Source organism: Ursus americanus, chromosome 11 (assembly GCF_024610735.1).
Source record: "Ursus americanus isolate L20-20 chromosome 11, mUrsAme1.1.p, whole genome shotgun sequence".
In the NCBI taxonomy this organism is placed as follows: domain Eukaryota; kingdom Metazoa; phylum Chordata; class Mammalia; order Carnivora; family Ursidae; genus Ursus; species Ursus americanus.
Genome location: NC_142137.1, coordinates 68,291,140 through 68,317,967, shown reverse-complemented (window position 1 = coordinate 68,317,967; position 26,828 = coordinate 68,291,140). Strand labels below are relative to the sequence as shown.

At 37.6% G+C, this 26,828-nt stretch overlaps 1 protein-coding gene and 1 pseudogene across 3 annotated transcripts; one reads left to right on the top strand and one right to left on the bottom strand.

Annotated features, from left to right (window-relative positions):
* WTAP (WT1 associated protein) lies at positions 1-26,323 on the bottom strand. Of its 3 annotated transcripts, none has more exons than XM_045805441.2 (8): positions 26,193-26,323; positions 19,205-19,242; positions 16,767-16,822; positions 13,390-13,448; positions 11,594-11,721; positions 7,943-8,121; positions 2,782-2,936; positions 1-1,261 (listed from the first exon to the last, which is right to left on the bottom strand). In XM_045805441.2, exons 2-8 carry the CDS (start codon positions 19,232-19,234, stop codon positions 678-680), a joined length of 1,191 nt encoding a protein of 396 aa, XP_045661397.1. In that variant the 5' UTR covers positions 19,235-19,242; positions 26,193-26,323; the 3' UTR covers positions 1-677. The 3 variants fall into 3 exon arrangements, with proteins under 3 accessions (XP_045661397.1, XP_045661396.1, XP_045661398.1); XM_045805440.2 differs by lacking the exon at positions 26,193-26,323 and adding an exon at positions 25,854-26,039; XM_045805442.2 differs by lacking the exons at positions 1-1,261; positions 2,782-2,936; positions 26,193-26,323 and adding exons at positions 5,071-7,721; positions 25,854-26,037.
* LOC123797515 (U6atac minor spliceosomal RNA) lies at positions 9,878-9,993 on the top strand (annotated as a pseudogene).
* Positions 26,324-26,828: the final 505 nt, after the last annotated feature.

Below are 26,828 nucleotides of genomic sequence, written 5' to 3'. Positions count from 1 at the left end.
TTACAATAAAAATCTTTATTTAAGTTTGGTCAGTACAGGTAAGATATACTGGAGTCACAGAGCAATATGCATTAACAGGATACAACAGTTCATAAAAACTGAGTAACTATGCACACAAATTTCTTAAACATTCAGTCACCTAAAGAGAAAATGCACAGATGTATGGTGGAAAAAACTGTATCTAACACTGAAACTACTATAGGACTCCATCAGCAAGTCCAACTTTTAGTGATAAAACTACTGTACTGGGCAAACTTGGCAGTCATAAACCCACATCTACTCTAACAAGTCTGAATGGTGCATAAGTATAATAACAGCATGAGTAAGAATGCCCTTACACAGCACAGATTCTAGGAGAGACACAGATTTATACAGACATCATTGTGTTATACTTTAAGGAAAGATTTCCATTTACAACTTCACATTAACTCATATAAAAATAACTTGACCCTACACAAAATGTCCTTTTAGCAACATTCAAGGTAATTAACTGTTACAATTTCCAAAGTGGCAGAGGTATCGAAGCAAAGAAGGGGAGGGAAAAAAAAAAGGGAAAAGAAAAAAAAAACCACACCCACAAAAAAAAGGCAAATTGTGACAAAAGTATGCGTTAATTTTCTGGACAGTATCCTCTCCCAAATTAAATGACACTGTATAAAAATTTGCTGGAAAAAATATTACAAAACTGAACCCTGTACATTTACACTTGAGTCCAAGCCATTCTGAACGTGGCGGGAACCCGCAGTTCGGTTACCTTTCCCACTCACTGTTTTCTCCTCTTGAGGGTCATGATTGGAGTCTGTGTCATTTGAGTGGTGTGTGAGAGAGTTTTCACTGCCCGTGGGAGAGTCTACACTTTCATACCCCGCACTGAGTTGATTTACGTAACTACTACCTCCTCTGCCAGTTCTCTCCTCTGAGCTGTTGGAGGCCTTATTACCATTCCCTGGAGAAGAAGGAAAGTCATCTTCGGCTGTGTCCCCCTCCCTGTGAAATCCAGACCCAGACGTCCTCTGCCGGGAGGAACTGCCATTACTTGGTCCGTTGGCCAGCCGGCTGCAGTCTTTACCTGTGGCCTCTGCCTGTCCTACAGGCTCAGAAGATGTAGTCCTGCTGGTACTTGGGGCTGGAGCTTGAGACTGCTGCTGTTGGTACTGAGCCAACTGCTGGCGCGTCTCTTTCAGTTGCTGCTGAAGAACTAGAATGGTGCTCTGCATACCCTCTACTTCTTCGTCAAGTTGAATGATGAAGTCATTCAGTTCTGTGCAAAGGAGAGTCAAACCTACTTTAATAATCTCTTAAGTAGATTTTATTTTTTAAAAGATTTATAACATTTTAAAATATTACTGTCACAAAGCCAGTCAATAAATAGTGAACAAATACAATTCTAAAAAAATCACAAAATACAATTCTAAAAAATCACAAAATATTTAAAAATTTTGCTCGGAATTTAAAAATAGCCATTTAAGAATGAGTTTGGGGTTTTTTGTGGGGGATGGGAGGACATGCTTAAAGTATCTTAAAGCAACCAAGTTAAAACAGATTCAAGCCATCTAGCCATATACAACTGATTATAGCTCCCCAAATCCACTCCGTTATCTGTTCACCTGTGGGCCCACATGGCTGGTCCCCTTCCTCCTTACTCCCCCTAGCTAGTGTTTGTCTCAGCTCAACAGCAGGTTTAGCCCTAGGGAGCAGTGGGTCCTCTACTCTAACACTCCAAAGAGGTCTATGCTATAACAAAAACAAAAATCAGAGAAAATAACTCCTGAAAATTGATAAAATACACATGGCCATTAAGTCCTAAAAACGCTTGGGAGAGGGGAAAGTCCTTCACTACTATACAAAATCTCCTAGTCACTATGTTTACAAATATTAAGAGCTAACAACTATCACTTACTTTGAAAAGGTACTTTAAAAGGTATTGTACTGACTACTGATCTTTCCAATTGTCAAATATATTAACTTTCAGTTTATTTTTAAATTTTTATTTATTTGACAGAGAGAGATCATAAGCAGGCGGAGCGGGAGAGAGAGAAGCAGGCTCCCCGTTGAGCAGGGAGCCGGACACGGACTCAATCCCAGGACTCCGGGATCATGACCTGAGCTGAAGACAGATGCTTAGCTGAGCCACCCAGGTGCCCCTTAACTTTCAATTTAACTTCCAGAGTTTGGATATTTTAGTTACTATTCATCTTTCTCAAAAAGAGGAGAAACAGAAGGGACACAGCTATACTTGCCCACAAAAAAGGGCGGGGGGAGGGGGATGAGAGGGGGGACGACAGTGGCTGACAACTAGTTCAGTTTACCTTTAGCAAATTTAAATATTAGCTTTTATAAGATATTAGTGAATAGCTTATTCACTAAACAGGACCTTAAAAGGTACAATCAATTCTGTATTTTTAGACCACTGGAAATAGTCAAATACTTCCAAGATTTACACTTAGAGAAAAACAGGTTAAATGGAGATAACCCCCTTTTAAATATTGAATATAAATTTGTATATGTAATGCCTTAGTAATAAACAGCCTCTCACCAAATTCCACCTCCCCCAAAAACCAAATTTCTTATTAAATTTGCACAATAAACAAGAGTGTGTGTGTGGGGGGGAACCACTACAATTAAATGGCTTTGCTGACTCAACTAGAAATGTTTCATTTGTAATTTTATAGAACCACTGGCACAGATTAGCAAATACAGAATCTAATCTATAATATTCATGCCTGGCAAGTGTTTTAAAGCCAGTGCAAAGTTAACCAAACTTTTCAAAAAACCCCTTACCATCCTGACTGCTTTTAAGCTCCTCACTATATTTCTTCTGTAAAGCCAACTCTGCTTCAAGCTGTGCAATACGTCCCTGGGACAGCTGCCTTCCAAGCTCTTGATTCTCCTGGATAAGCATTCGACACTTCGCCATTAACTTTTTGCCTGTTTGGCTGCAAAGGAAAGAGCCATCCATCACAAAATGAAGACAAGTGTCTACAACCTTGTTTGCTTGCAATTATTACAGCAATAGATGGAACACGTACAGAATATAACTGTCACGGCAGATGCCTCCCTATAATTACCATCTTCTTTTCTGGAACACGTCCATCTTCTGCATTTCAGTATTTTGCCAATACAGCAGCAAAAATAAACCCTAAACAAAAAGTACCCAAATGGCCACATTTTCTATTACACTAATAATGGATTCGGGTTTCTATTTTCATCCCAAATATCATTTGAAATGGAACCGAGCCAGTTAATTAATGCAAACCTCAGAGGTATCAGTATTAATAAAACACTAAGGTACTTAGCTTCGTGGAACAGAAAAGTTCTTAAAAAGGTAAATGCAATAACATAGAGTATATTTATTGTTGCTAAAGTAGCATTTCATGAGGGTGCCTCTTCATAGGTAGCTGTCATAGAATGTTTATTGCATAAGTGAGGCATATTCAATAACTGTTTTTAGAGACTTTTAATAGATTTTTTTAAAAGTCATCTTTACACCCAATGTGGGGCTTGAACTCATGACCCTGAGATTAAGAGTCGGATGCTCTACTGACTGAGCCAGCCAGGCACCCCTAAACAGCCTTTTTAAAAAGAGCCTTAAGAGTATTTCCATCCACTAATCCTTCATTTAACTTCTTCTTTTATATATTTTGAACTGTCTTAAACTGTAACACAAGTTTTTAAAAATTTAATATTGATATGTGGTTAAGATTTTATTCATGTTATAAAAGGTTATCTTTAGAACAGAAAAATAAGATCGGGGTTACTTATCACAAATAATGCAAATGTTAAGTATCTGCCAAGTTAGGAGCACCAAACTTTCCACAAATTAGTTACCGAGTATTAGTGCAACCGTCTATAGAACCTACACATACATACACAGCAACTGCAAAAACGCGATCAGAAGCCTTGGTAACGGCCCTCAATGAAACTATCTTTTCTTTAGCCTCAACAATAACAAGAGAAATGATCACTTTTAAAGGGATCTCAGTACATATTTGTGATGTTACCTGATACTGAATAGAGACGGCCTGATATTTTTTATTTATTTTTTAAGTAGTTAGGCTCTACAGCCAACATAGTGCTTGAACTCACGACCCTGAGATCAAGAGTCGCTCGCTCCGCCGGGGACAGTCTGACATTCTTGTAATGGCGTTAAGTTCAGAAAGACCTAACCTAAGTGGTTAAAAAATTTTTTTGCTGACACTTTGTTCTTTCCTTCACTTACTGGAGCTTTCACTTGCCTGATATATTCCTTCAGAATGCATCTGGACCTATCATAGGCCTTCAGACTTAAAATGAGAGCATTTTGTAAAGGATTCTCATTCTTTGACTCAGTGTTGTAAGCTTTCTTGTTTGGTTTTTCTTTTTTTTTTTTAAACCCATAGTACATATTTACCCTAATGTAATTCAAGCAAAAGTTTGTAATTTAAATTTATCTGTAGTACAGTAAAACCTGGGTCACTGTTGCTCAAGGCAGCCTCAGGTGGAAGCACTTGCTAAGGGTTTTCTCTCTTTCTGGCAACTTTACTAGCTGGTGCTCTTGTTCACGGCAGCTGTAGCTCCGGACACCTCCCCCCGCACCCCACCATTTCCCATTCGCACCCGCAGACTTTGGCCTCCAATGAACAAGAGTTTAGACAGAAATCCCACGGGGAGCTCAGAGATAGGTACCACCATCAGGCAGTGGCACTCATCCCACCTTACTGGCCATTTTCCCACAATCTTCTTTTCTTATGAAGTCTACAGGATCAGTGTTTTCCAACTAACCTCAAAATCCTTCTATGTGAATTTAATAGAGATTAGAAAGAAATACTGTAAAACCAGTATTAATTGTGACCTGACTTAATCTCATATAAAGTGTATCATAAACTGAATGCAAAAAATGTTTCATTCATAGTCATACCTTTTTATAAATGCCTGTTCTAAAATAATCCTATCACTTCTAAAATTAGTGATTATTGAAAGAAGTCTTAACAAAACTGTTCTTTAAACATTTTGTCATTTTACCATGTCATGTGAGATTTATGTTGTGTTCATCACATCCCCCAAAATGAGAAGAGTTCAATTACAAGTAACTGTCTTTGGAATAATTTTCTTTAATCAACAACTCCCCCAACCCATTCTTAAAATCAAATAATTCCAAAGAAAATCTGAAACAGTTTGAGAGAAAGATTTATAAAAAAGAACAGATGCTATACATTGCTTTATGATCACGAGGAAGGGGGCCAGAATATCTGAGAGGTGTACACACAATTACCTAAACGATTAAATGCAAAACAGAACTGTCAAAACAACTGAAATAGATCGCTCTTAAATACTCTGAAAACATATGCACTGTTACATGTATGGAATTTTTTAACTAAAGCAGAGAAGATAATTCAATCTTTCTCTTTCAAAATTAAAACAGAATAGGAAAGGGGGGGGGCCACAACCCAGTCTATTTGAATTATTCCAAACACAGTACTGATTGAGCACTATCTGTTTCAAGTTAATGATGTATTTATAGTACCATTTATAGCCTATTCTTTACAGAACAAAAATCCATTTACAGGTGATTAAAATAAATTATGATTTATTAATACAATGAAAATATTATGTAACCATTAAAAATGAAGTAATCTAAATGTACTTAAAAATTTTAAAACTGTGCAAGGGATAAAATGTATGTTGGGGGAGGCGTGGACGCCAAGCTTCAATCATCTATGTTATGTACGTACACATTTGTTTAAAATGGATATATATAAAATGACTGTATATGCATAGAAATGATCTTGATGATACCCAAGAACAGTGGTTACTGCTCTTGGAGAACAGAATGGGGAAGGAAAGGTCACATCTAGGAATGACTCTCACTTTCTGTCTCCACCTTTCTTCATGCTGTTCCAATTTTACACATGAGCATGTTTTATCTTATTAAAAAACGTTTTTAACAGTAAGAAGAAAAAAGCCCGCAGACCTCACAGTGACTCTTACCTAAGCGGCAAAGAAAGATGCTGGCTAATAAATGTGAGTACATGTTAATAATACATTTTATGAATTATTTCTTGACCTACTAAAAATATGTAGGCCATTTCTACTGTGATCTTAAATGGCATAAGATATATACAAATGCCTTAATGCGGCACAATAAGCTAATTTCAGACAGATTTGGTTACTTACCCTCCAACCCCACAAAATAGTGAGAATTTTAGAAGCGGATTTCTTGTTGTAAAGTCACACAAACCACTTCTTCGACCCACCCTCTGCCCCACAATCAGTTCCCTAAAGCACAAACATACAAGATACTTACAATTGATTTGAATGGTTAAGAGAGAACTTAAGTCACCCTTGTTAAAACTGCACTTAAACGTTGGGACAATCTGGAACATATATCTTCCACTCATCTTAGACTCCATTATCACCAAGTGAAAATTCGCATTGGTGACTTATAGAATGATCTGACGAAAAAAATTCACCTCCAGGATTGGATGGAAGCATGAAGAAAATAATGCCTCATTCATCTAAATGATCAAATGAATTTGCTAGAAATGATCACTATACCTTTTTTTCAATTCACAACATGTCTCACTTAGGCCAGCCCACAGTTCCAATACATTATTTCCCCAATCTTCTGGCAGGCACCCTGTGAGGCTGTCCCACATTAATTTCTACTGCAATATCCTAGGACAAGGTGTCAAAAAGTAACAAGTGTCAAGTCTCCTTGTCTTTTATGATACCAACTGGAAAAACGTAGGTCTTTAAAAATGAGTCACAGAGCCTTTTCCTTCACTTTGAAGAGCACAGCAACAATTTTTCCAAAATCAATCTGCTCTCCACAGCCCCCCAAAATCAAAATGTTAAAAGTACAACAAAATCATTATAGTATTCCTTGAACTTAAAAAAAAAAAAAAAACAACTATTTCAAGGCACATTTAATTTAATATCAAGAGTGCAATACAAAAGGCCCAAATACAATGAAGGAAACACATTCCCCCATTAACACCAACGACAATGCTCTTTCAACATGTGCCTGTTGAATGGAATGGGGATTTAATTTCACTACTGGAAAAAATAACGCAGTGAATCTCATCACAGCCAATATCCTTATACAATCTAGTAGTGAAATGAATGTTTATAATGCTTCAAACAGTTTCAACCTGAAGTTTGATACCACACCTTTTTGTTTGTACAGTCCTCAACAAGATTATCTACAGCATTAGCAACCATTCAAAGAACAAACCATTCATTAAAACCACATTGATTTAAGGCTCAATCAAGTAATATAGAGCCCCAAACTAAATGGTTCAATATATGAACTACTTGTACTGACATCTATTATTTGATTCTCTCATGACTATTAAATTGGTTCTTAGCAAATAAACTCTTTAAAGGCAAAATTCACCTCATTTGAGTTTTGACCCAGAAGTTCAACAACAATCACGAAGTCCACAGTCTTATTGGCAAAACTGATATACAGTGTCTCTAAGTCACTATGCTCAAGGTTAAGAGCGATGCGTATTCCATTTTTACATTTTACTGGAATTTTACATGTTCAATTCAGGATTTTAAATCTCTAGGTTTTCATTCCTCCAAACTGTCTGAAGACACAGTGTGCCACAGACTTAAGACTTCTGTTTCTCCCTCTATTTTCTTCAAACAGAAACATTTCTCAAGTGTCTACATGGTTCTAGAAGGGGAATTTTTCGGAGGTGGCCACTTCTTCGGAATAGTCCGACGCCATCAGGCCTCTGAAGCAAGGGGAGGGGGAAGAGAAAAAAGCTGAAACACAAGGTTCATCTGGTAAGTTTTACATTAACCATTACAAGCTGGATAGTATAAGAATGTGGCTTTTTTTTTGGCTCAAAAAGTCTGAGTCTTGGTGTGGAAACGAGTACTTGGCTGTCCCACCACAGCTTTCTCGTAGTGGGACTGTCAGGGAAGTCTTGACTGGGGAGTATGATTTGTTTACCTATCAGGCGTAAACTTCCAGGCACTCAGTTCATTTTGGGCTTGTTCCAGTTTGTCTTTAGTCTGTTCCAGTTCACCTTTCATTTTTAGGAAAAACAAGTTGATCGCTGGGTCTACCATTGTTGATCTCAACTGGGCAACGCTAGGCTGCTGGACTTGCTTGAGGTACTGGATTTGAGTCTGTACAAAGCAAAAAAACCAATTACTACCAAATCAAAGAAAAATGTATACATAGAAGGTGGGGTAAAATCCATTTCGTTCACAGAATTTACCAACTTGTTAAGTCCTTCCCCCTTTAAGAGGATCTTAACATCCTCTAGGAAAAGTACAAATTTATAAACAACTATTTAAGGTTATCCATGTAGGAATTAAGACTATGATTGCATTTCCATATTTGGAATCTTTAAAGAGGGTACATCCTACTTTGCAACCAAAACGTTAAAAAAAAAAAAAACTGTTATATTTACTAAAAATGTTGACACCCACTAGAAAAAAGCCATATGTAAAATATTATATAAGAGTACAGTGAGGGGCGCCTGCGTGGCACAGTTGGTTAAGCGTCCAACTCTTGGTTTCAGCTCAGGGTGGTGATTTCAGGGTCATGAGATAAAGACCCACTGAAGTTTCTCTCCCCCTTGGCCCTGCCCCACTGTGCACTCACACTCTCTCAAATAAGGAAATCTTAAAAAAAAAAAAAAAAGTGCAGTGGCTTACCCTTTCCAATTTGTCCCTATGGAAATTATTCTATATATATATGTCTCCTAAAAATATACCTAATACCAGATTATAACTTAAAATACATATTTGTATTTCTAAATTTAAAAATATACAATGCTTCTATTTACATGAATTGGCATTACAGCATTATAAATAGCACCTTAAGTCAAAATAAAGTATATATTCAATTTTTCCTTGAGTGGATTTGAATCACAGATTTGTACAGGTGGCAGTTGACTCACCAAATTCAAACTGCTTATTTTTGAAAATAAATAAGCTAATTGTCCAAGGATACAGTTAGTTCAGTGCCAGAACTGAGACTAGAAAATAGTCCTCAAGCCTCCTGACTCCCAATCTAGAGATTTTCCACCACACCAGAACCCCTCTACTTACATATGAAACCTTCAATTTCGACTTCAGTTGTACTATTTACTAGCACACTAAAAATACATTTCTAAAATATGAAATACAGTTTATTAGCATTAAATGCATCACTTTCTTCACACCCAAAGTAGATTTGGTTCAAGATCCTGCTGCACACTAAGACTTAAATAGGATTAAAGTTAACAATTTATAAACTGCTAATTTCTAACGATTCAGTAAAAAATACAAGTATCTGGATTGGGAATATCTCTACTCTTTCACTGAGCAAAGAGAAGTAATTTTTACTTAGCTTAATGAGATCTTTTTTTTAAGTAACTCATTTTAAACAAAAAAGTACAACTGTTTATTCAATATAAGATCAGTTGCTAAGACAATTGAACAGGGATAAAGCATGTCATATTGTATATACACCACAGTCTGGGATCCCTAAAGAAAACATGCCTCCGACACTGACACAGTTACTATTTAGGTTTACAAAGTAAACTGCCCTCATCTGCACATACACCCTTGCCCTTTCCTTGTGTTTTTGCTCCTGCTGCTCTTTCTGCAAAACCTTACTCTCTAACTGAAAATGAGTTGTTCAGCTGACCTGCACAGGGGAAAGCTGTTAAAAAAAAAAAAAAAAAAAAAAAGACTGGAAATGGTCACGTTCTAGTTCAAATAGCCTTAAAAACCTGAGATGAGAAGACAAAAGGGTGATGGAGCATCACCAAAGGCTCTGATCAGGCATGATATGATCAAAACTGCCAGTGTATATATAAAATAGCTGGAGAAGCACAGAAGTGAGTCAATAGCATATATTGTCTAGGTGAGTGTTGAGAAGTGTAAGAATTACGTGTTGTATGAAAGGAGCACTCCCCTTGACAAGGATGGAAGAGGACCTCGGTCCTGACAACACACATATGGTTAAGGCATTGCCAACCACTGCGTGGCATCTAACCATCGTTGGAAAAAAAAAAAAAAAAAAAAGAACATGAACTAGGATGGCAAGTGTAGGACCCAAGAAGAAAGAATTCAAGACACACTAGTGCTATGAGATATTACTGTTGGCACAATCCATTCACACTCTACCAGCAGTTAGCACTTTGAAGATAAGATTCATCCTCTGCATGTGTCAAGCATCTAGCAGAGTGCCATGCAGAGACCTAAAAGTGGGTAGAATCTAGAATCCTTAATATCAGAAAAAGAAGAAAAGAATTAAAGAGCTTTGAAACTGGGTACTCTAGAGATATAGTGCCCATTCCATTAGATATGAAAATCTAAAGAGGGGGAAAAAATTTTTTTTTGAAAGGATGGAGTGGATGTTATAAAGAAAAGAAAATTATATTCAAACTATTGGGCAACACTTCTTGGAACCAGGTGTCCAGATTAAAAAAATAACCAAAGGTGGGGATGGTCAAGAGTTCAAGTTACAGAAAGTGAAGGCGTGTGATTATTGAAAAGAAATTTTAAGAAATAAAAGGACTATGAGCCCTAAAGAACACTATATTGGTGAGAAAAGAATTAGGAATAGGACTGCGCCCCATATATTATCAGAGTCTCCAATGGCCAGAATATTGCCTTCTGGATTAGATTTAATAAACAAGGTATCAGACCAATGGAGATTACACAGAAGAATTCAAGAAAATTTCAGATTTTCGGGACGCCTGGCTGGCTCAGCAGAAGAGAATGCAATTCGGGTGCCTGGGTGGTTCAGTCGGTTAAATGTCTGCCTTCGGCTGAGGTCATGATGAAGTCCTGGGATCCAGTCCCACATTGGGCTCCCTGCTCAGCAGGAAGTCCTCTTCTCCCTCTACCCTTCCCCACTGCTTGTGATCTCTCTTTCAAATAAATAAATAAAATCTTAAGGAAAAAAAAAAAGAGCATGCAATTCAATTTCAGGGCTGTGAGTTCCAGCCCCACATTGGGTGTAGAGATTATTTTAAATAAATAATTTTTTTAAAAATTTCAGATTTTCAAAATTAGAACACAGACAAAACTACCTCTACTTTATATAACATATACACAAACACTAATAAAAAGGAATGTGTAAGACTACTGAAGACAGCATATAACTGAACCTAAATTCAACCACAGCTAAATGATCAAATATGCCACTGGATTTCAGATCTATGTAGACATGGCAAATACTACAAATAAAAAGCTGTAACATTAAAAGCAGATACGGAAGAGGTTACTGATACTAACAAAAGTTTTATACACAGAGAGGTAAAGACAGCAGAGGAGAAACAGTTTGCTCAGCAAGGAGCAAATCCTTCTTATGCCCTCAGGTATCAAAAAAAATATCTGAATCGATATACTGATTCTCGTATCATGGAAATTTCAGAGCATAACTTAAAACTTTTAACTTCTTGGCCAAAAAATATATTTTTAAATCCAACAATGGAGTGATCTACCAAAATGTTAGCATATTTATAGCTCAAAGCCTACCTACCTTAACAAAATGTTCATTTATAATTATTAAGTTTATAAAAGTAACTAAATGCTAATATACACAATAACGCAGACTAAAACCAACTCCTCAAAAAGACTTAACATTTGAAATACTTACAGTACACTCTTGCATCTCTTGCTCCTTGGTTGCTAGTCGCATTACAAGGATGTTTTCCCTGCGAGCAGACTCTTGTTGTTGCTGCTTTAGTTTTTCTTCAGACTCCCTTAACCCAGTTACATCATTAGCTGATGAAGGAAAGAAAAAAATTCCAGAACATAATGAAATATAATTTCAAGATCAAAATGACCTACCCAAAATAAAGTTCTGATTGCCTTTGTCAAGAATAATAAAAACAAGGGCAAAAAAATTCATTGAGTCTTTAAGTTTCTATCCTAACTTCTTTTATAACAAGGAAATCTGTTCTTGATCATGAGTGCTCTTTTAGGAGGTAGTGGTGTTAGAGTGACCTACAGCCACCTAATACTACGTAGAATTATGTAGTTATTGTCCAATCTACCTCCAAAAGAACATGGAGAACTTCATGATCTGTATCTGTCTATACTACAGCGTGTCCAAAGTCCTGCCTATATTGTTTTTAACCTATCCAATGAAAACAAGCCAATAACTGCATAAACAATTATCACTTAAAGCCTTCACAATATTGGGGAACCTGGGTGGCTCAGTCAGCTGAGCGTCTGACTCTTGGTTTCGACTCAGGTTATGATCTCAAGGTCAGGAGACTCAGCCCCACATGGGGCTCGGGGCTCTGGGCAGAGTCTGCTTGAGAGTCTCTCCTTCTCCAGCTGTCCCTCCCTTGCTCATGCACCTGCATGCACAAACTCTCTAAAATAGATCTTTAAAAAAAAAAAAAAGAAAGAAAGAAAAGCTTTCAGGGCACCTGGGTGGCTCAGGTGGTTAAGTGTCTGTCATCAGCTCAGGTCATGATCCCAGGATCCTGGGATCAGGCCCTGTGTTGAGCTCCCTGCTCAGCAGGGAAGCCTGCTTCTCCCTCTGCCGCTCCCCCTGCTTCTCCTTGCTCACTCCCTCCCTCCCCTTCATTCTCTCCCTGTCAAATGAAATCTTAAAAAAAAAAAAAAAAAAAACGCTTTCACAATATTAATGTCTATGGATTATAATATAGTTATATAATAATTAAAATTTCAAGGTATTAAGCATTCTGAACTTGGAAAACAATATTGCTTTGTATATTCACAAATAGTATGTTACTCCTAACTCAGTGAAAAGTGACAAAAACTAAAACAGTTTGAAATTAATAGACTTTGTTGGTATTATTTTTCAGGAGGTTTTGAAAGATCTGTAAATATGTACCTATATCCTATTGTTACACATTAAGCTCTTAGAAGTTTATTATGTGTTGCTTCTGTGTACCTCCTTTCTAAAACTAGTAACGCATGCTTCACTTCCAATTCTCTGGAAGGAATTAGGGACACATCAAGGAAAGCTTAAAGTAGTTGTGAATTTCCCCATCTCTACTCTCAGACACCTGTATGTAATTCTACTAAAACAATCACGCTATTATACGATTATTACATATCAGGTCTTCCCCAAATGACTGGGTAGGAATTCCTAAAGAAGAGGGATCATGGCTCATTCATCCATTTCGTAGCAGCAATACAGTGAGTGCTTGGGAGGTTATTTAACAAAATGCTTGAATGAAAATTACAGTTGCATAGGGGCACCTGGCTGGCTTAGTTGGAAGAGCATGCGACTCTTAATCTTGAGGTCATGAGTCTGAGACCCACACGGGTGTAGAGATTACTTAAATAAAAACTAAAAAAAAAAAAAAAAAAAAAAAACCATCGCTTAGAAAAACCAATTATCCTGTGTCTGTAACAAAAATCTTTAAAAGGAAATATTCACATAATCTTTAAGAAGCTAAAACTCAAACTTACAATTAAGATCTGTGTACTTGCCCTCCAAAGCTTGGACATATGCTTCATACTGTTTCCATCTAGTACAAAAATAAATACATATATTAGTTGTCATGCTGATACTCTTTTTATTAAATATACTAGAAAATCACACCCATAAACATATAAATTTAAGTAATGCCAAGAATTTCACTACATGATTTTCAACCAATAATAAAATTAGTCACTTCATTATTCCTTCTTAACTTACAGAACTAGATAAAAGAAAATACAGGAAAAAAGTATTCTCTGCTGGGAATATACCAAGTATGTTCCTTTGAGCCTGTTCACATGCCTTAAAGGACTCTGTATCACTGAGGCTTGGCACAACGCCTGGATTACAAAATCTACGTAAAAAATTTATTTCAGATATGCTGTCTATGGCACCAAAGAAATGTGCCTAATTATAAAAGATTAAAGGTTCTTTATCTTAGCTCTTTTGTGAAAATACCGTAAAACCAAAGCAGTGGTTCAAAGCAGTTATTTATTTTTGTCTGTAAAAAAGGAGAATATACTATTTCCCAGGACTATTCTTTAAACCACACCTACTTGGCAGAAACAATCTGCAAAAATGACATATACTATCAGAGTATGAAGGAACCTTTCTTCCTTATTATATTCCTAACCCTCTAATACAGGCTACACTAGCTTGGCAATTACTGTTGAAAACAAGGTCCCCAGTCTTCTCTTCAAGCAACTAACAAAAAGTAACGTGCCCAGAATGTCTGCTACCCTGTTTACTGAAGAACTATGCTTTTAAGTTGTTCGTGCTCTGATAAATAAATAAAATCTTAAAAAAAAAAATTTTACAGTTGATCCTTGACCAATATAGGGTGGTTTAGAGGTGACAAACCCTGCATACTCAAAAATCCATGTATAACTTTTGAATCCCCAAAAAGCTTAACTACTAATAGCCTACTGTTGACCAGAAGGAAATCTTACTGATAATATAAACACTTAAATTACACATATTCTGTATATGTATTATACACTATATTCTTACAATAAAGCTAGAAAAAGGAAATACTAAAAAAACAAAGAAAATACACTTAAGGTACCACACCGTACAAAATCTGCATTAAGTGGACCCACACAGTTCAAACCTTTGTTGTTCAAGGGTCAACGTGTTTGATTTTAGAAAATCTTTCTATAAAACCTCAATAACTTTGACAAGTTTACTATGAGATATATTATTATTACAACAGAGTAAACAAAAAAAATTTCCACAACATCAACACTTTACATAAACACTTTACGTAAACACTACTGTTCAGTCAAAGGCATGCTTATCTTTACGGTCCCTACAACCTAGGACACAAACAGGAGTTTCACTCAGTGCTTGGGGATGAACAAAGGTCTTTTGTGGAGGCTAAACAAGAACTATTTTAGGGGCGCCTGGATGGCTCAGTCGGTTAAGCATCTGACTCTTGGTTCAGCTCAGGTCATGATCTCATGAATCGTGGGGCTGAGCCCCATGTCAGGCTCCACTCAATGGGGAGTCCACTGGAGATTCTCTCTCTCTCCCTCTGCCTCTTCCCCCACTAGTGCTTGCGTGTGTGCGTTCTCTTGCTCTAAAACAAATAAATCTTAAAAAAAAAAAAAAAGATCTGTTTAGAGGAACAAAAAAATATAAACGTTCAACCAAAAACATTTTTTTTTAAAGATTTTATTTGTCAGAGACAGAGAGAGCGAGAGAGCACAAGCAGGGGGAGCGGCAGGCAGAGGAAGAAGTAGGCTCCTCGCTGAGCAAAGAACCTGATGCGGAACTCGATCCCAGGACCCTGGGATCATGACTTGAGCCCAAGGTAGACACTTAACTGACTGAGCCACCCAGGCATCCCACAACCAAGAGCATCCTTATCAAGATGACAGAAAACACAGAATAGTTAGATTAAGCAGCACTTGATTTAAAATCACCAAGAGAATTAATGAGAGGGAAAAAAACTCACTTAAGAGTCATATATGAAAATTCCCTAAAAGAAGTTAAGCTGACCTCAAGAATATAAACTGCAGGACTTAAAAACCTTAAAGGTAACTTAATACAAGAAATTGCTACTATGAATTTTTATTAAGATTGTATCACTAATTTCTCTCCCTAAAACTAAATCAAGAGAAAGACAACACATACTAACGAGACATACAAAGGGAATATCAACACGTGAGTGACAGTATATCACAAGCAAGGGTCTACCTCAGCAGGAGAGGACAAGAGTGTTTTAGAATACTAAGAATTTAAATTTTATGTATGGGAAAATAAATGTATGCAATGAAAAAACTGTCCTTTGCATGAAGAAGATAAAGAGCTTGTGCACAATATGAGTAGCTAAGGAAGGTGGGAAATTATCAGACTCTAGTTTAAAATGGAATATGTCAGCTGCATCTGCCTATGTTATAAAACACCTTTTCTGGGGCACCTGGGTGGTTCAGTCAGTTAAGCATCTGCCTTCGGCTCAGGTCATGATCCCAGGGTCCTGGAACTGAGCCCAGAGTCTGGCTCCCTGCTCAGTGGGGAGCCTGCTTCTTCCTCTACCCCTCCCCCAGCTCGTACTTTCTCTCTCTCAAATAAACAAATAAAATCTTTAAAAAAAAAAAAACAAAAAAAAACCTTCTTTGTACCTAAAAATTATCATCTAAAAAACTTACCAAAGTAATAAAATGTAAAAAGAACAAATTTAAGTTACACATGTGTTGATCCTGTTTTATATTAAAAAAATAAATACCCTTAATGCTGTTTTTCACAATTGCCTTTTCAAAGACATTTATAAGATAACCACAGAAATTCAGAGCTTGAAGTAACCTTTGAAAGTAATTTAATTCAACTCCTTAACTTGCAAAGGAGAAAATGGATTTATATAGTTACATGAACTGACCAAGGTAACAGTTATAGAAAGAGTAACTTTGCCTATCATTAAATAATGTATTTCTTCCATAACTAAACATGTCATCCTTTAGGACTACAACTTTTTAACACATTAAACAGGAAAGGAAAAAATAATGACATCAAAACAAGTCTATATATTTGTTTAAATGAAGGCTTTCTAAGAGCAGGGTCTTTCCCCATTCCAAGTTCTACATATGAAGTACAAATGCTTTAAGTTAAAATTCTGAACGTCTTCCCTCAGTTTATCTAGTAATCTAGAAGTTACCCAAGCTAGTACTTAGTTCTTTAAAGTGTTATGCTTTCCTCAATGTTTACATAATGAAGAAACAGACCACAGAAAATACGTTCAAAAAGTACACTGATTTGAGGATGTATTAATGTTAAAAACAAAACAATCTAACTTGAAAATAATTATAGGCTAGAACCACAATATGTTCTATAGAAAGTATTTTGTATTTTTGATAAAAGAACATTTTACCTTAGAATTAACTCATCTCGTGCCATAACTTTGAAGTCTGTTTCACTCAGCCGAACCTATATATAAAGAGAATTAAAATATGAACTGACTGCTTTTCCTAAAACTTTAAAATATTAAATACCACTGGCTCTTATGTTCTTCATATTTTTATAAAGACAGGATCTTAACATTTTAGTCCCCCAGTTGCTCATTTCTGTTATTAGGAATACCCTTATTACTGAAAACACACAAAGTCCCTCCCAAAGGAGCTCTGTGCTGAAACATACAAAGCCTCTCCAGAACCCCAAGTTAAATGGCTCAGTACATATTATTGCTTTTTTAAACATCTTGTATTATTGTTTTCAAAAGGTACGCTATTTATCTTTAATACAGACATCATTCTTAGGGAAATGAAAATTAAAACTCCAATGAGCTATCACTACACACTTATTAGAATGGCTTAAAAAAATAGTGGTAAGGGGCGCCTGAGTGGCACAGCGGTTGAGCATCTGCCTTCGGCTCAGGGCGTGATCCCAGCATTATGGGATCGAGCCCCACATCAGGCTCTTCCGCTATGAGCCTGCTTCTTCCTCTCCCACTCCCCCTGCTTGTGTTCCCTCTCTCACTGGCTGTCTCTATCTCTGTCGAATAAATAAATAAAATCTTAAAAAAAAAAAATAGCGGTAACACCAAATGCTGGGGGAAGATGTAGAGAAACCAAACTTTTACACATTGCTCGTGAGAATGTAAAACGGTACAGCTGCTCTGGAGAATATTTTGGCAATTCCTTTTGAAACTAAAAATGGATGTGCCATACAACCAATTCAGCCAGTTGCACTCATAAGCACACATCTCAAAGAAATTTAAAAAAATTATTTTCACACAGAAATTTGTACATGAATGTTCACAACTTTATTTGTAGTACACCCCAAACTGGATACTACCCAAATGTCCTTCAACAGGTGAATGGTTAAACTATGATACATCCATGCCCTTGGAATACTAGATTCACCATAAAAACAGCCTATGGATCAACTTGGAAAAACCTCCAGGAAATCATACTGGGTGGGGAAAAAAAAAATCTCAAAAAGTTACATATACTGCATGATTTCGTTTGTACATTTGTGAAATAGCATAATTACTGAAATGGAGAACTGAGTAGTGGTTGCCAAGGATTCGGGATGGATGGGGTTATAGAGGAATGGCAAAATGGAAGCTTGTGGTAATGCTTCAGTTAACTATTTTGGTTGTGGTGGTGGTTACACTAACACATGATGAAACTACACAGAGCTACAAACACACACACACACACACACACACACACACAATGCACGTATACACTCTGTGGACTGTATCAATGTCAAGTTCCTGGTTTTGATATTGTTATGCAAGATGTCTGATAGTTAAGGAAGATTAACACTGAAGGAGGCTGGATGAAGAGTGCACAAAACCACCCTGTATATTTCTTTGCAACTTTTGGTGTATCAATAATCATTTCAAAATAAAAAGTTTTAAAAAATGGGCCCAATATTCTAGCTGAAACTGCTTTGTAAATTGAGAAATATTGTTTCTCTATATACCAAATGAAGATTGTAAAGATGAGGCACCTCTCCTGCTTTAGTATAAAATTAATGCTTTACTAGTTTCTTTTGTAAGAAACTTGTTTCAAATTGCAACATTATCCAGTAACATAGTACTATTATTATGAAAAAGGGAAAATCATTGTACCAAAATATATCAAAAGTCTAACAGAAAGCACACAGTTAATTCTGATTATTAAACCACAGTACAATTCTTTATTTCATAAATAATTTGACTTCAAAACTTAAGACAAATTTCCATAATACTTATCATCTAAACTGTTCATTTAAATATTCACTGGTTACTAAGCTCATACCTTGCTTTCCCATTTGAATTATAAATTACTTTCAGAAACTATGTTATTTTGCAACTTTGTGCGTGTGTGAATGTGTGTAATAGTGACTAAACTGAATTAACTTAGGGAAATAGAACAGGGAGAAAATGAGACTAGAAAATAAAAACTTCAGAGGAAAAGGTAGAATCCAAGAACTAGCTGTAACCTTTTCTTGAAAAATAAATAAGCGGTTTTACCTTACAACCAAAGGGGTTTAAAAATTATGAAAAAAAGAAAATAAGTAACTTTCAAAAACTTGTGAAGAAATCTTTTTTCACATTTATAGTTATGTAGGTGGAAATATTCATACAGCATAAGATTAAGAGTAGCCCACGGAGACATAATTATAACACAAGTTTTCCAAAAACTGAAAATATTCTAAAAATACATTCAACATACAATGTCTAGGACATTATACATCCACAATGCCTGCAGTGTTATAAGGCAAGAGAATGAAAAATAAGCAAATAAAGATAGTCCTTTCAACTCTATTAATTCGCCTCCTCCTAAGGACTTAAAAAATGCAGGGGGAAAAAAAACACACCTTTTTGGGAAGAGGTTCCTCGTTGGTCATCTTGAATCCTAAGAAAAAGGGGCAGAGAGAAGAGGTTCAATTGATGTTCTTCCAGTTAAGGTAGGAACAAGAAATATTGGCTTTTTCAAATCAATTTATTAGGGAACTCGGTTTTCACCAAATCATTACATTACTTATTTAATAACAGTTTTAGTTTTACAGAAAAGTTACAAAAATATTACAGGGTTCCTGTATACTCCACACCCACCTTCTCCTTTGTTAACACCTTACATTACTACAGTTTTTAAGTTACTAAAAAAAAAATTCCTTTGTGGGGCGCCTGGGTGGCACAGCGGTTAAGTGTCTGCCTTGGGCTCAGGGCGTGATCCTGGCGTTCTGGGATCGAGCCCCACATCAGGCTCCTCTGCTATGAGCCTGCTTCTTCCTCTCCCACTCCCCCTGCTTGTGTTCCCTCTCTCGCTGGCCGTCTCTATCTCTGTCAAAAAATCTTAAAAAAAAAAAAAAAATTCCTTTGTAAAAAAGTTGATCATTTTGATATTCCCATAAAGGACTGACAGAAATGTAACTTTTCAATGCATTCTTACAACCGCCCTCTGAGAAAGAAATCTTACAGAAGTGACATCATTGTGCTAAAGTCAGACACTGACCTCAGGCAGTATCCCAGGCATCTTGCTGGAAGAATATGAAGTGTAGTACCAGTTGCTAAGCCTGTCCTTTTACAGCAACATGTTGTTATAGTAAGGCTGATAGAATCTATCATCGTGATAATTCACTACTGTACAATGCTTACACAAATAGTATATATTTACACCTTAAAAATATTCCTACACTAATTTCATGCCACAGAATTTGTATCGCACATTAGCTTTTTATATAAATTTATACAAGATTTACTTAACTATTGCAAAAGATCGGTTATAAAATAGAACAATTCTCATTACCTTTATTATGCTTACTGAAAACACTTCTTCTTCCCAATATTCAAATAAGGACACAAACTAATTTAAATTTATTCCTAGGTTTTATTTCCAATGGCATTGTCATGAATCTTCCCCTTATATTTTACACTTCCTTTACATTTATTTTACTTACTCATACTTATTACAAATCCCAAACTATTAACATCTAACCAAAGAGAAATAAGTCATGGAGATGTACAGTATGGTAACTATAATTAATAATACTGTATTGCATGTCTGAAAGTTGCTGAGAATAAATCCTGAAGGTCTTCGCAACGAAAACAGGAAAAGGATTTTTCTATGTGGTAACAGATGGTAACTAGGCTTACAGTGGTATTTCACAGAATATACAAATATCCAACCATTATGTTGTACACCTGAAACTTATGTTACATACATGTTAATTATACCTCAATTTTTTAAAGATTAACCAAAGAATTTACAGTGTAAAACTCAATTTTTAAAAGCTACTGGATTTCATATTATTTGAAATTCCTCAAAAGGAATCTTCCCAATACCATTTTTTATGTTACATACAATCCCAACTCTGTAAACCAGATATTCCAATCATATACTGCCATTAAAACCTCACTTTCAGACTAGATACACTGTGTTAAAGAAATCAGTACATCTTGGGGAAAAAATTGTAAGTTGATTATATATTACTGGCTTAATTCTTCCCTCTTTAATAATCTTATCATTGGATGAAGCAAAAACCTGAGTATGTCATTTTTTTCTGAGCTGATCAAGTCTCTAACCAATATCTATAAAGAAATAACCATATTTCTACCACTTAAGGTCTGTTTATTTTTCTAATTTTTTCCTTTAAATTGGTCCCTGTTTACTTTAGACCTCTTATTGACCAGTTTATACTCTTTGTCGAAGTAATGGACAGCTGGTTAGTAACTATCCTAATGTGACCAGTGATTCCAATCATTTGGGAAACAAACCTTCACCATGTTTATCCCCACAGATGTCTAGTTTTATTTTAGTAGGTTTAAAGTACATTCACTCTACTTGACCACAACCTACTGGAACTCAGAAATCAAGCCTGGCATTTCCTTGGAATTTCCCATCTGTCTGAGCTAAATACAACAGGTAAACATCGATTCTAGCCATTTGAACTTTTAGCCATATTTAACTAGTATACGTGTACCTATACATGCCACTAATCTCATTAAATCCTTCTAAAGGCTCCCCATCTCAAAATAGTGCATGCCAATCCCCTGCTATTCCCTCACATCAAACTTCATTTTTCTTCATAGTTCTTATCATGATCTGATATTTTACATACTTATCTGTTTCTCCCAATTATAAAATAAGCTCCGTGAGAACTGTTTCATTCACTGCTGATGTCACAGTACACAGTAGGCACTCAAACATATGCTGAATGGAAATATGGACAAATGAATTTGCTTCAGTTACTACTGAAATCATAATACTGCTAAATAAGTCAATCTAATTTTTTCCCCAAAATAACCAAGACGACCTGTAAAATTCTGAGAATAGATGTGAAACCTAATATAACGGATACTGTGATAAGAATGCTGTAAGTGACAGTTTAAAAAGTTATATTTACCACCGCAGATAGTCTACCCATTAATAGTTAATGGGCACCATAGCTACTCAAAATTTTAGTTATAAAATTTAAGTATTATGGATGTTACTCAATATAAATTCTAGTTATAAACTAGTAAATGCTTCTACAATGTGACATTTTCCCCAGGTTTATTTGTTCATTCTTTTCTTAGTACATATTCAGATTATTTCATTTAAATAAAATTAACTGCAAGCTTAATTAACAACAAATAAGCTGCTGTTTTTAAAGGGCATTGAAAGGACTAGGAAACACAGGAAAGAAAGTTCTAGTAACCCTGCCTTTCTATAAGAGGATGGCAAACTTGGAAACAAAAAAAGCCGCAGAACTTGAGCTTCAGTTTCCCCAACCCAAAAAGGATTCTCACCAAGGCTCAAAATTATTGAGCTACTTCTAAAGATAAACATTAATCTATAGCATGGTGACTAGCATAAAATGCAATTATTAGTTTCCTTCTCCCCATCAAAAAAACAAAGACTCTGAATCACAACTTCTTGAAGAAACTGAAGGGAGAATTCAAAGGTAGAGATAACAATGAAGACCTGCTCCCTTTTTTTTTTTTCCTAAAGATTTTATTTACTTTTTTGAGAGAGTTAGAGGCAGAAGCAGACTCCCCGCTGAGCAGGGAGCTGGATGTGGGGCTTGATCCCAGGACCCCCAGACCATGACAGGCTTGCTCCTGTCTTTGTTTTTAAGCCCCACTGCAGAATTCTTGGTAATCTCCAATTTTTAAAACTCAATAAAACAGCAAGTTTTTAAAATTTTTAACACTGGTTTATATTCTCTTCTAAAAAGTTTGACAGTGGACAAACTTTAATTACACATCATTCAGAGAATGTATATTTTCTTTATACAAATAAATTTATAAATTTGTGACATACGTCAAAGATAAATGCATTTTGTATAAATGTTTGCATTTCATGTTGTCTCTCAGAGTCACATGTCATTCCACATGTTATAGAATATGTGACTTGGGAATTCAAAGGTTAAGCATTTTGAAAGAAATTCCTCCCTGATTTTTAGCTATTGAAAAGTCTATCTTTCCTTCAGAGTCCATAATATGCCGTAAGAGTTAAAGAAGCAGCTTGGCAAAAGGCAGATAAGAACAGGTTTAAATTTAAAAGTACCAACATTCAACTATTTTCCAAACAGAACTTGGTTCCCAAATCTGACTTTCACATTGCATGAATATACTAAGAAAATTATACCCCAAGGCAATCTTTAAATTACAACTGAAAGCACAATATCATCTAAAATCAATTCTAGATTCATTAAGACAGTGTACATCCCAGGTTCTTAGAATTATGTTTTTACATCAGAAAAATGGAATAACTAAAATATCTGGAGTTGAATCCTGAATCTTGAGGGGAAAAAATGAATATATACTCAATGCTATGAGTCACATCACACACTTAATAATCACGACTTTTCAAAGTCAAAGTTAGCCTCCATTTTCCAGATGATGAAAATAATTATGAGTCACTAAATGATTAACTCTGGTCAAAACAGCTATTAATTAATAAATTGGCCTTTAGGATCCCAAATGCAGCACCTCTCTGAAGTTGGTAAATGATGAAGATGGATTATTCTTCCACTCTCCCATCCTCAATAATGAATAAGCTTAACTAAAGAACAAAGAAAAGCAAAAGAGATAAAAACTTAAAATTGGCCAATTTGGCTACCTTTTAGGAGGTTTAAGATTGGTTAAAACATGGTCTTAAAATTATGTAAAGGTTTCAGTTATTCACATCATTAATTCAGGGATAATCTCTTAAATTCAGATCTCAGAATCACCATGTACTCTTGATGCCTCTAACAATGAAAAACACTTTATGATGGCGAGTTCAGTTTCCGTTGGCTAGGTGTCTAGCATCCCAGACCCCAGTACTTCCCTCGCTCTTAGCATTAGGATCCTAAGTTATGCAACTCGGTTCTTAGAGGTGAACACCAGCCAACACAATTTGAGAAAGCAATGTACCTCACTGAAACTAATCGTAATTAAACTCAAGAAACTAATAATCCGACAGCATACAACCTTGGCTCTGCAGTAAAAAGGGTACTATAGTTAGGAACTGGACGACCACCTTTTCCTGACTCTTATCAATCAATGGATCTTGAGCAAGTCACTTAACTCTGGGCTGCAGTCTCCAAATCAGCAAAAAAACAAAAAAACACACAAACAAAAAACAAAGGGGGGGTACCAGTTTTGCATGCCTCACAAAGTGCTGCAAATCTCAACGCTCAAGTGCCATTAAAATGCGATTTTATTTGAAAAATCCTTTTTGTAACAAAATCAAAAGATAATTTTAATGTGTATTTAAAAAAATTAAACTAAATTCCCCAACTACATTTTCAAGAGTGGAGAATATTTATTTATAGCACCCAGTTCTAGCCTGATGGACCAGCTTAATATCCAATGGGATATACAGTTACGGGAATACTGAAAAGTTTTTCTGAGAAGCTGAGTATCAGAAAACATTTAGAGGCAAAAAGTAGGAAATAATTTTAAAAATAAAATAAGCATAAAACCAAACGCTATCTAGATCTTGTTTTTCTAAAAGACCCATCAACATAAAAATTTAAAGAGTAAACTTGTTTTTCCAAGAGCAAGATAACATACAATTATATGAAAAAACGAAGACCACCAAGAAAAGGATATTTTCAAGGGGATTCTATGCCGCATACAAACAAGAACATAAGGAGCTTTGAAAGCTATAACATCCTGTACAAATGTAATTATTACAGCTCTTGTCTCCACATTGTAGAGCTACTACAGATGTTCTGTATCATACAGACGAACTCATTTCTAACACACAAAAATATTTTGAGCAGGCATGACTCAAAAGTGAATGAGGAAAACTAGATACTAAGTTCTGATGTGCTAAGGAAAACATCAGCAGTGCTTGTGACACATTTTATTATTACTTTCCTCCTCTGGGACTTAGAAATTTATGCTTAAGTTCCGACACTGAGAAGTGAAAATACTGACCACTTGGCTATAGCTATCTGTTGAAGACAAGGTTAGATCTAAAAGAACTCCCAAAATACACCCATCCAAACCCTTAAAATTTAACTTCATCCTTATCACATGCCACCTGGTGGACTGCAATTTCTTTCTCTGACTTGCCTCATCAGGTGCTACTGAACGACTGTAGTAAATAAAATTTAGGTATCTTGAAAAGATTTTCCCACATAACTTTTTCTTAATGGTGGTTTGAATGTCGAATATATGCACCTATCAAAGAAAACTTAATGGTCAGAACTTAAAAATTAAAAAACGTGAACTCGTGATAACCTGTGACTTCCACTTATCTTCCTCAGTAATGGAATTAACTAAATTCTAAGAGATACAAAACTAGATGGACAGCTCTACTGTAAATACACTCATGGAAATACTCTTCTACCTATGGCAAACGATCTGTGTTTTTACTTTAGAAACAATTAATTTAGGATTGTAACACAGTCCTTTGAGATCAAACTGACTTCATCAAAACAAGAACCTGGACTTTTCCACTGTGTCCTCTACTGACCAATGAAATATGGTTTTCAAAAATCAAACAACAGTCTTAGAGAGAGACCCAAGATGAGATTTAAAAATTACACGAAAACCTCTCCTCTACTGAATAAATAAAGAATTCTTTCTTTACTCAGAATGCATGCAATCATTTAAAAATGGAAGTCTACAGGAAGATGCAGCTGCAGTAATAACCTACTGCGCGATGTGAAAATTGGTCAACGAACACGGCTTTCCTTCCCTTGCTGAACTCGTTAGTGCCGCCAATCCTAGGGATCCAGAGGAGAGAGGTGGGAGGGGGCGACACAGAGGCGGGGACACGACGCGCACCGAGGGGGCGGCCTCCCGGTATCGCCGGCCCGCGGGAGCGCCCACCTCGCCCCCGGGACGGAGGACGGAGGCAAAATGGCCTCGGGGCGGCGGAAATGTCCCCGCAGGCGGGAAGGAGCTGCAGCTAACGGGAGGCCGGCGGGCCCGGGAGCCCCGACTCACCCTCTGAGCTCTGCCCGCCCCTCCCGGGCCGGCCGCGCCTCAGCCCTAGGGACCCGGAGGTCCTCGCGGCCGTTCCCGCCGGCGGCCCGCACCTACCTCTCCAGACGGAGGCCGCGCCGGCGCTGCCCAGTCACATAGGCCAAGGCCGCGCTGCCCGCTCGCCGCCCAGGCCTCCAGACCGTACTGTCCCCGGCCCCCGCGCTCCTCCTCCCGCCGCAGCCCCGGCGCTCCCCTTTATTTGCGGGTCTCGCTGCCACAAAATGGCGCTGAGGGAGGACGCGAGGCCCCGACGCCCCACCCCCTTCCCGCTCCTCCCGCCGCGCCGCGCCGCCCCGCCCCGCCCCGCGCCGCCCGCCGCGCCGCCCGGCCCTAACGCGCCGCAGCCGTCGCCCGCCCTCGTCACCGCCCCGCCATGTTCGCGTCCGGCCCACTCACCGAGTCGCCTCCTGGACGCGGCCGCAGCCACCAGCTCGTCACTGGGCCCTGCCGCAGGGAGAAAAGGCGAAGGGACGGCGCCTGCCCGGAACCTCAGGGCGCTGAGGAAGGAGTTGCGCTTGGGTGGCACGCCCCGCAGATTCGGAGCCCTGCAAATTCGGCGGGGGCGGGGGGAGAAGCGGGCCGCAAGGAGGGGGTGGGCGACAAGGTCGGAGGTCAGCCGCGGGGCATCACGGGAAGGGCGGCGGGGGTCGCGATTGGTGGCGCGGGGCGGACGCGCTCGCTGGGCCACCTGCGGCTGCGGCGCAGCCTCTGGCGGAGGAATCTGGGCCAGGCGGCGCGTGATTGGCCGCTTTGTGGTGCAGCGTCCATCGGTGATGCTTCCGCGCGCTGGCGGGCCAGGTGCAGCCTCAGGATCTAGGCCGTGGGTGGGGAATAAGGTCAGTTCAGGCTTCGCTTAGCCGTACTGTGTGAGAAGTTAGAAACCAGTGTTCTGTCTTCTGAAACGCAGCCTCCCGGCTGCTTGATTCATTCCCATCTTGACATCCCGATGCTAAACGGAGGAGCTGTTTTCTAGCAGATGGGGGTTGTACCTGTGTCAGCAGCTCTAGGGGCACCTTGCAAACTCAGAAACGC

What these genes read in the sequence shown, in the direction of transcription:
- WTAP (XM_045805441.2), bottom strand. Translation starts at nt 19,234, where the DNA reads ATGACCAACGAGGAACCTCTTCCCAAAAAG. An exon ending in AGGAACCTCTTCCCAAAAAG is followed by an intron (nt 16,823 to 19,204) that starts GTGTGTTTTTTT and finishes CTTTATATATAG; the next exon opens with GTTCGGCTGAGTGAAACAGA. An exon ending in CAAGTACACAGATCTTAATT is followed by an intron (nt 11,722 to 13,389) that starts GTAAGTTTGAGT and finishes TTCCTTCATCAG; the next exon opens with CTAATGATGTAACTGGGTTA.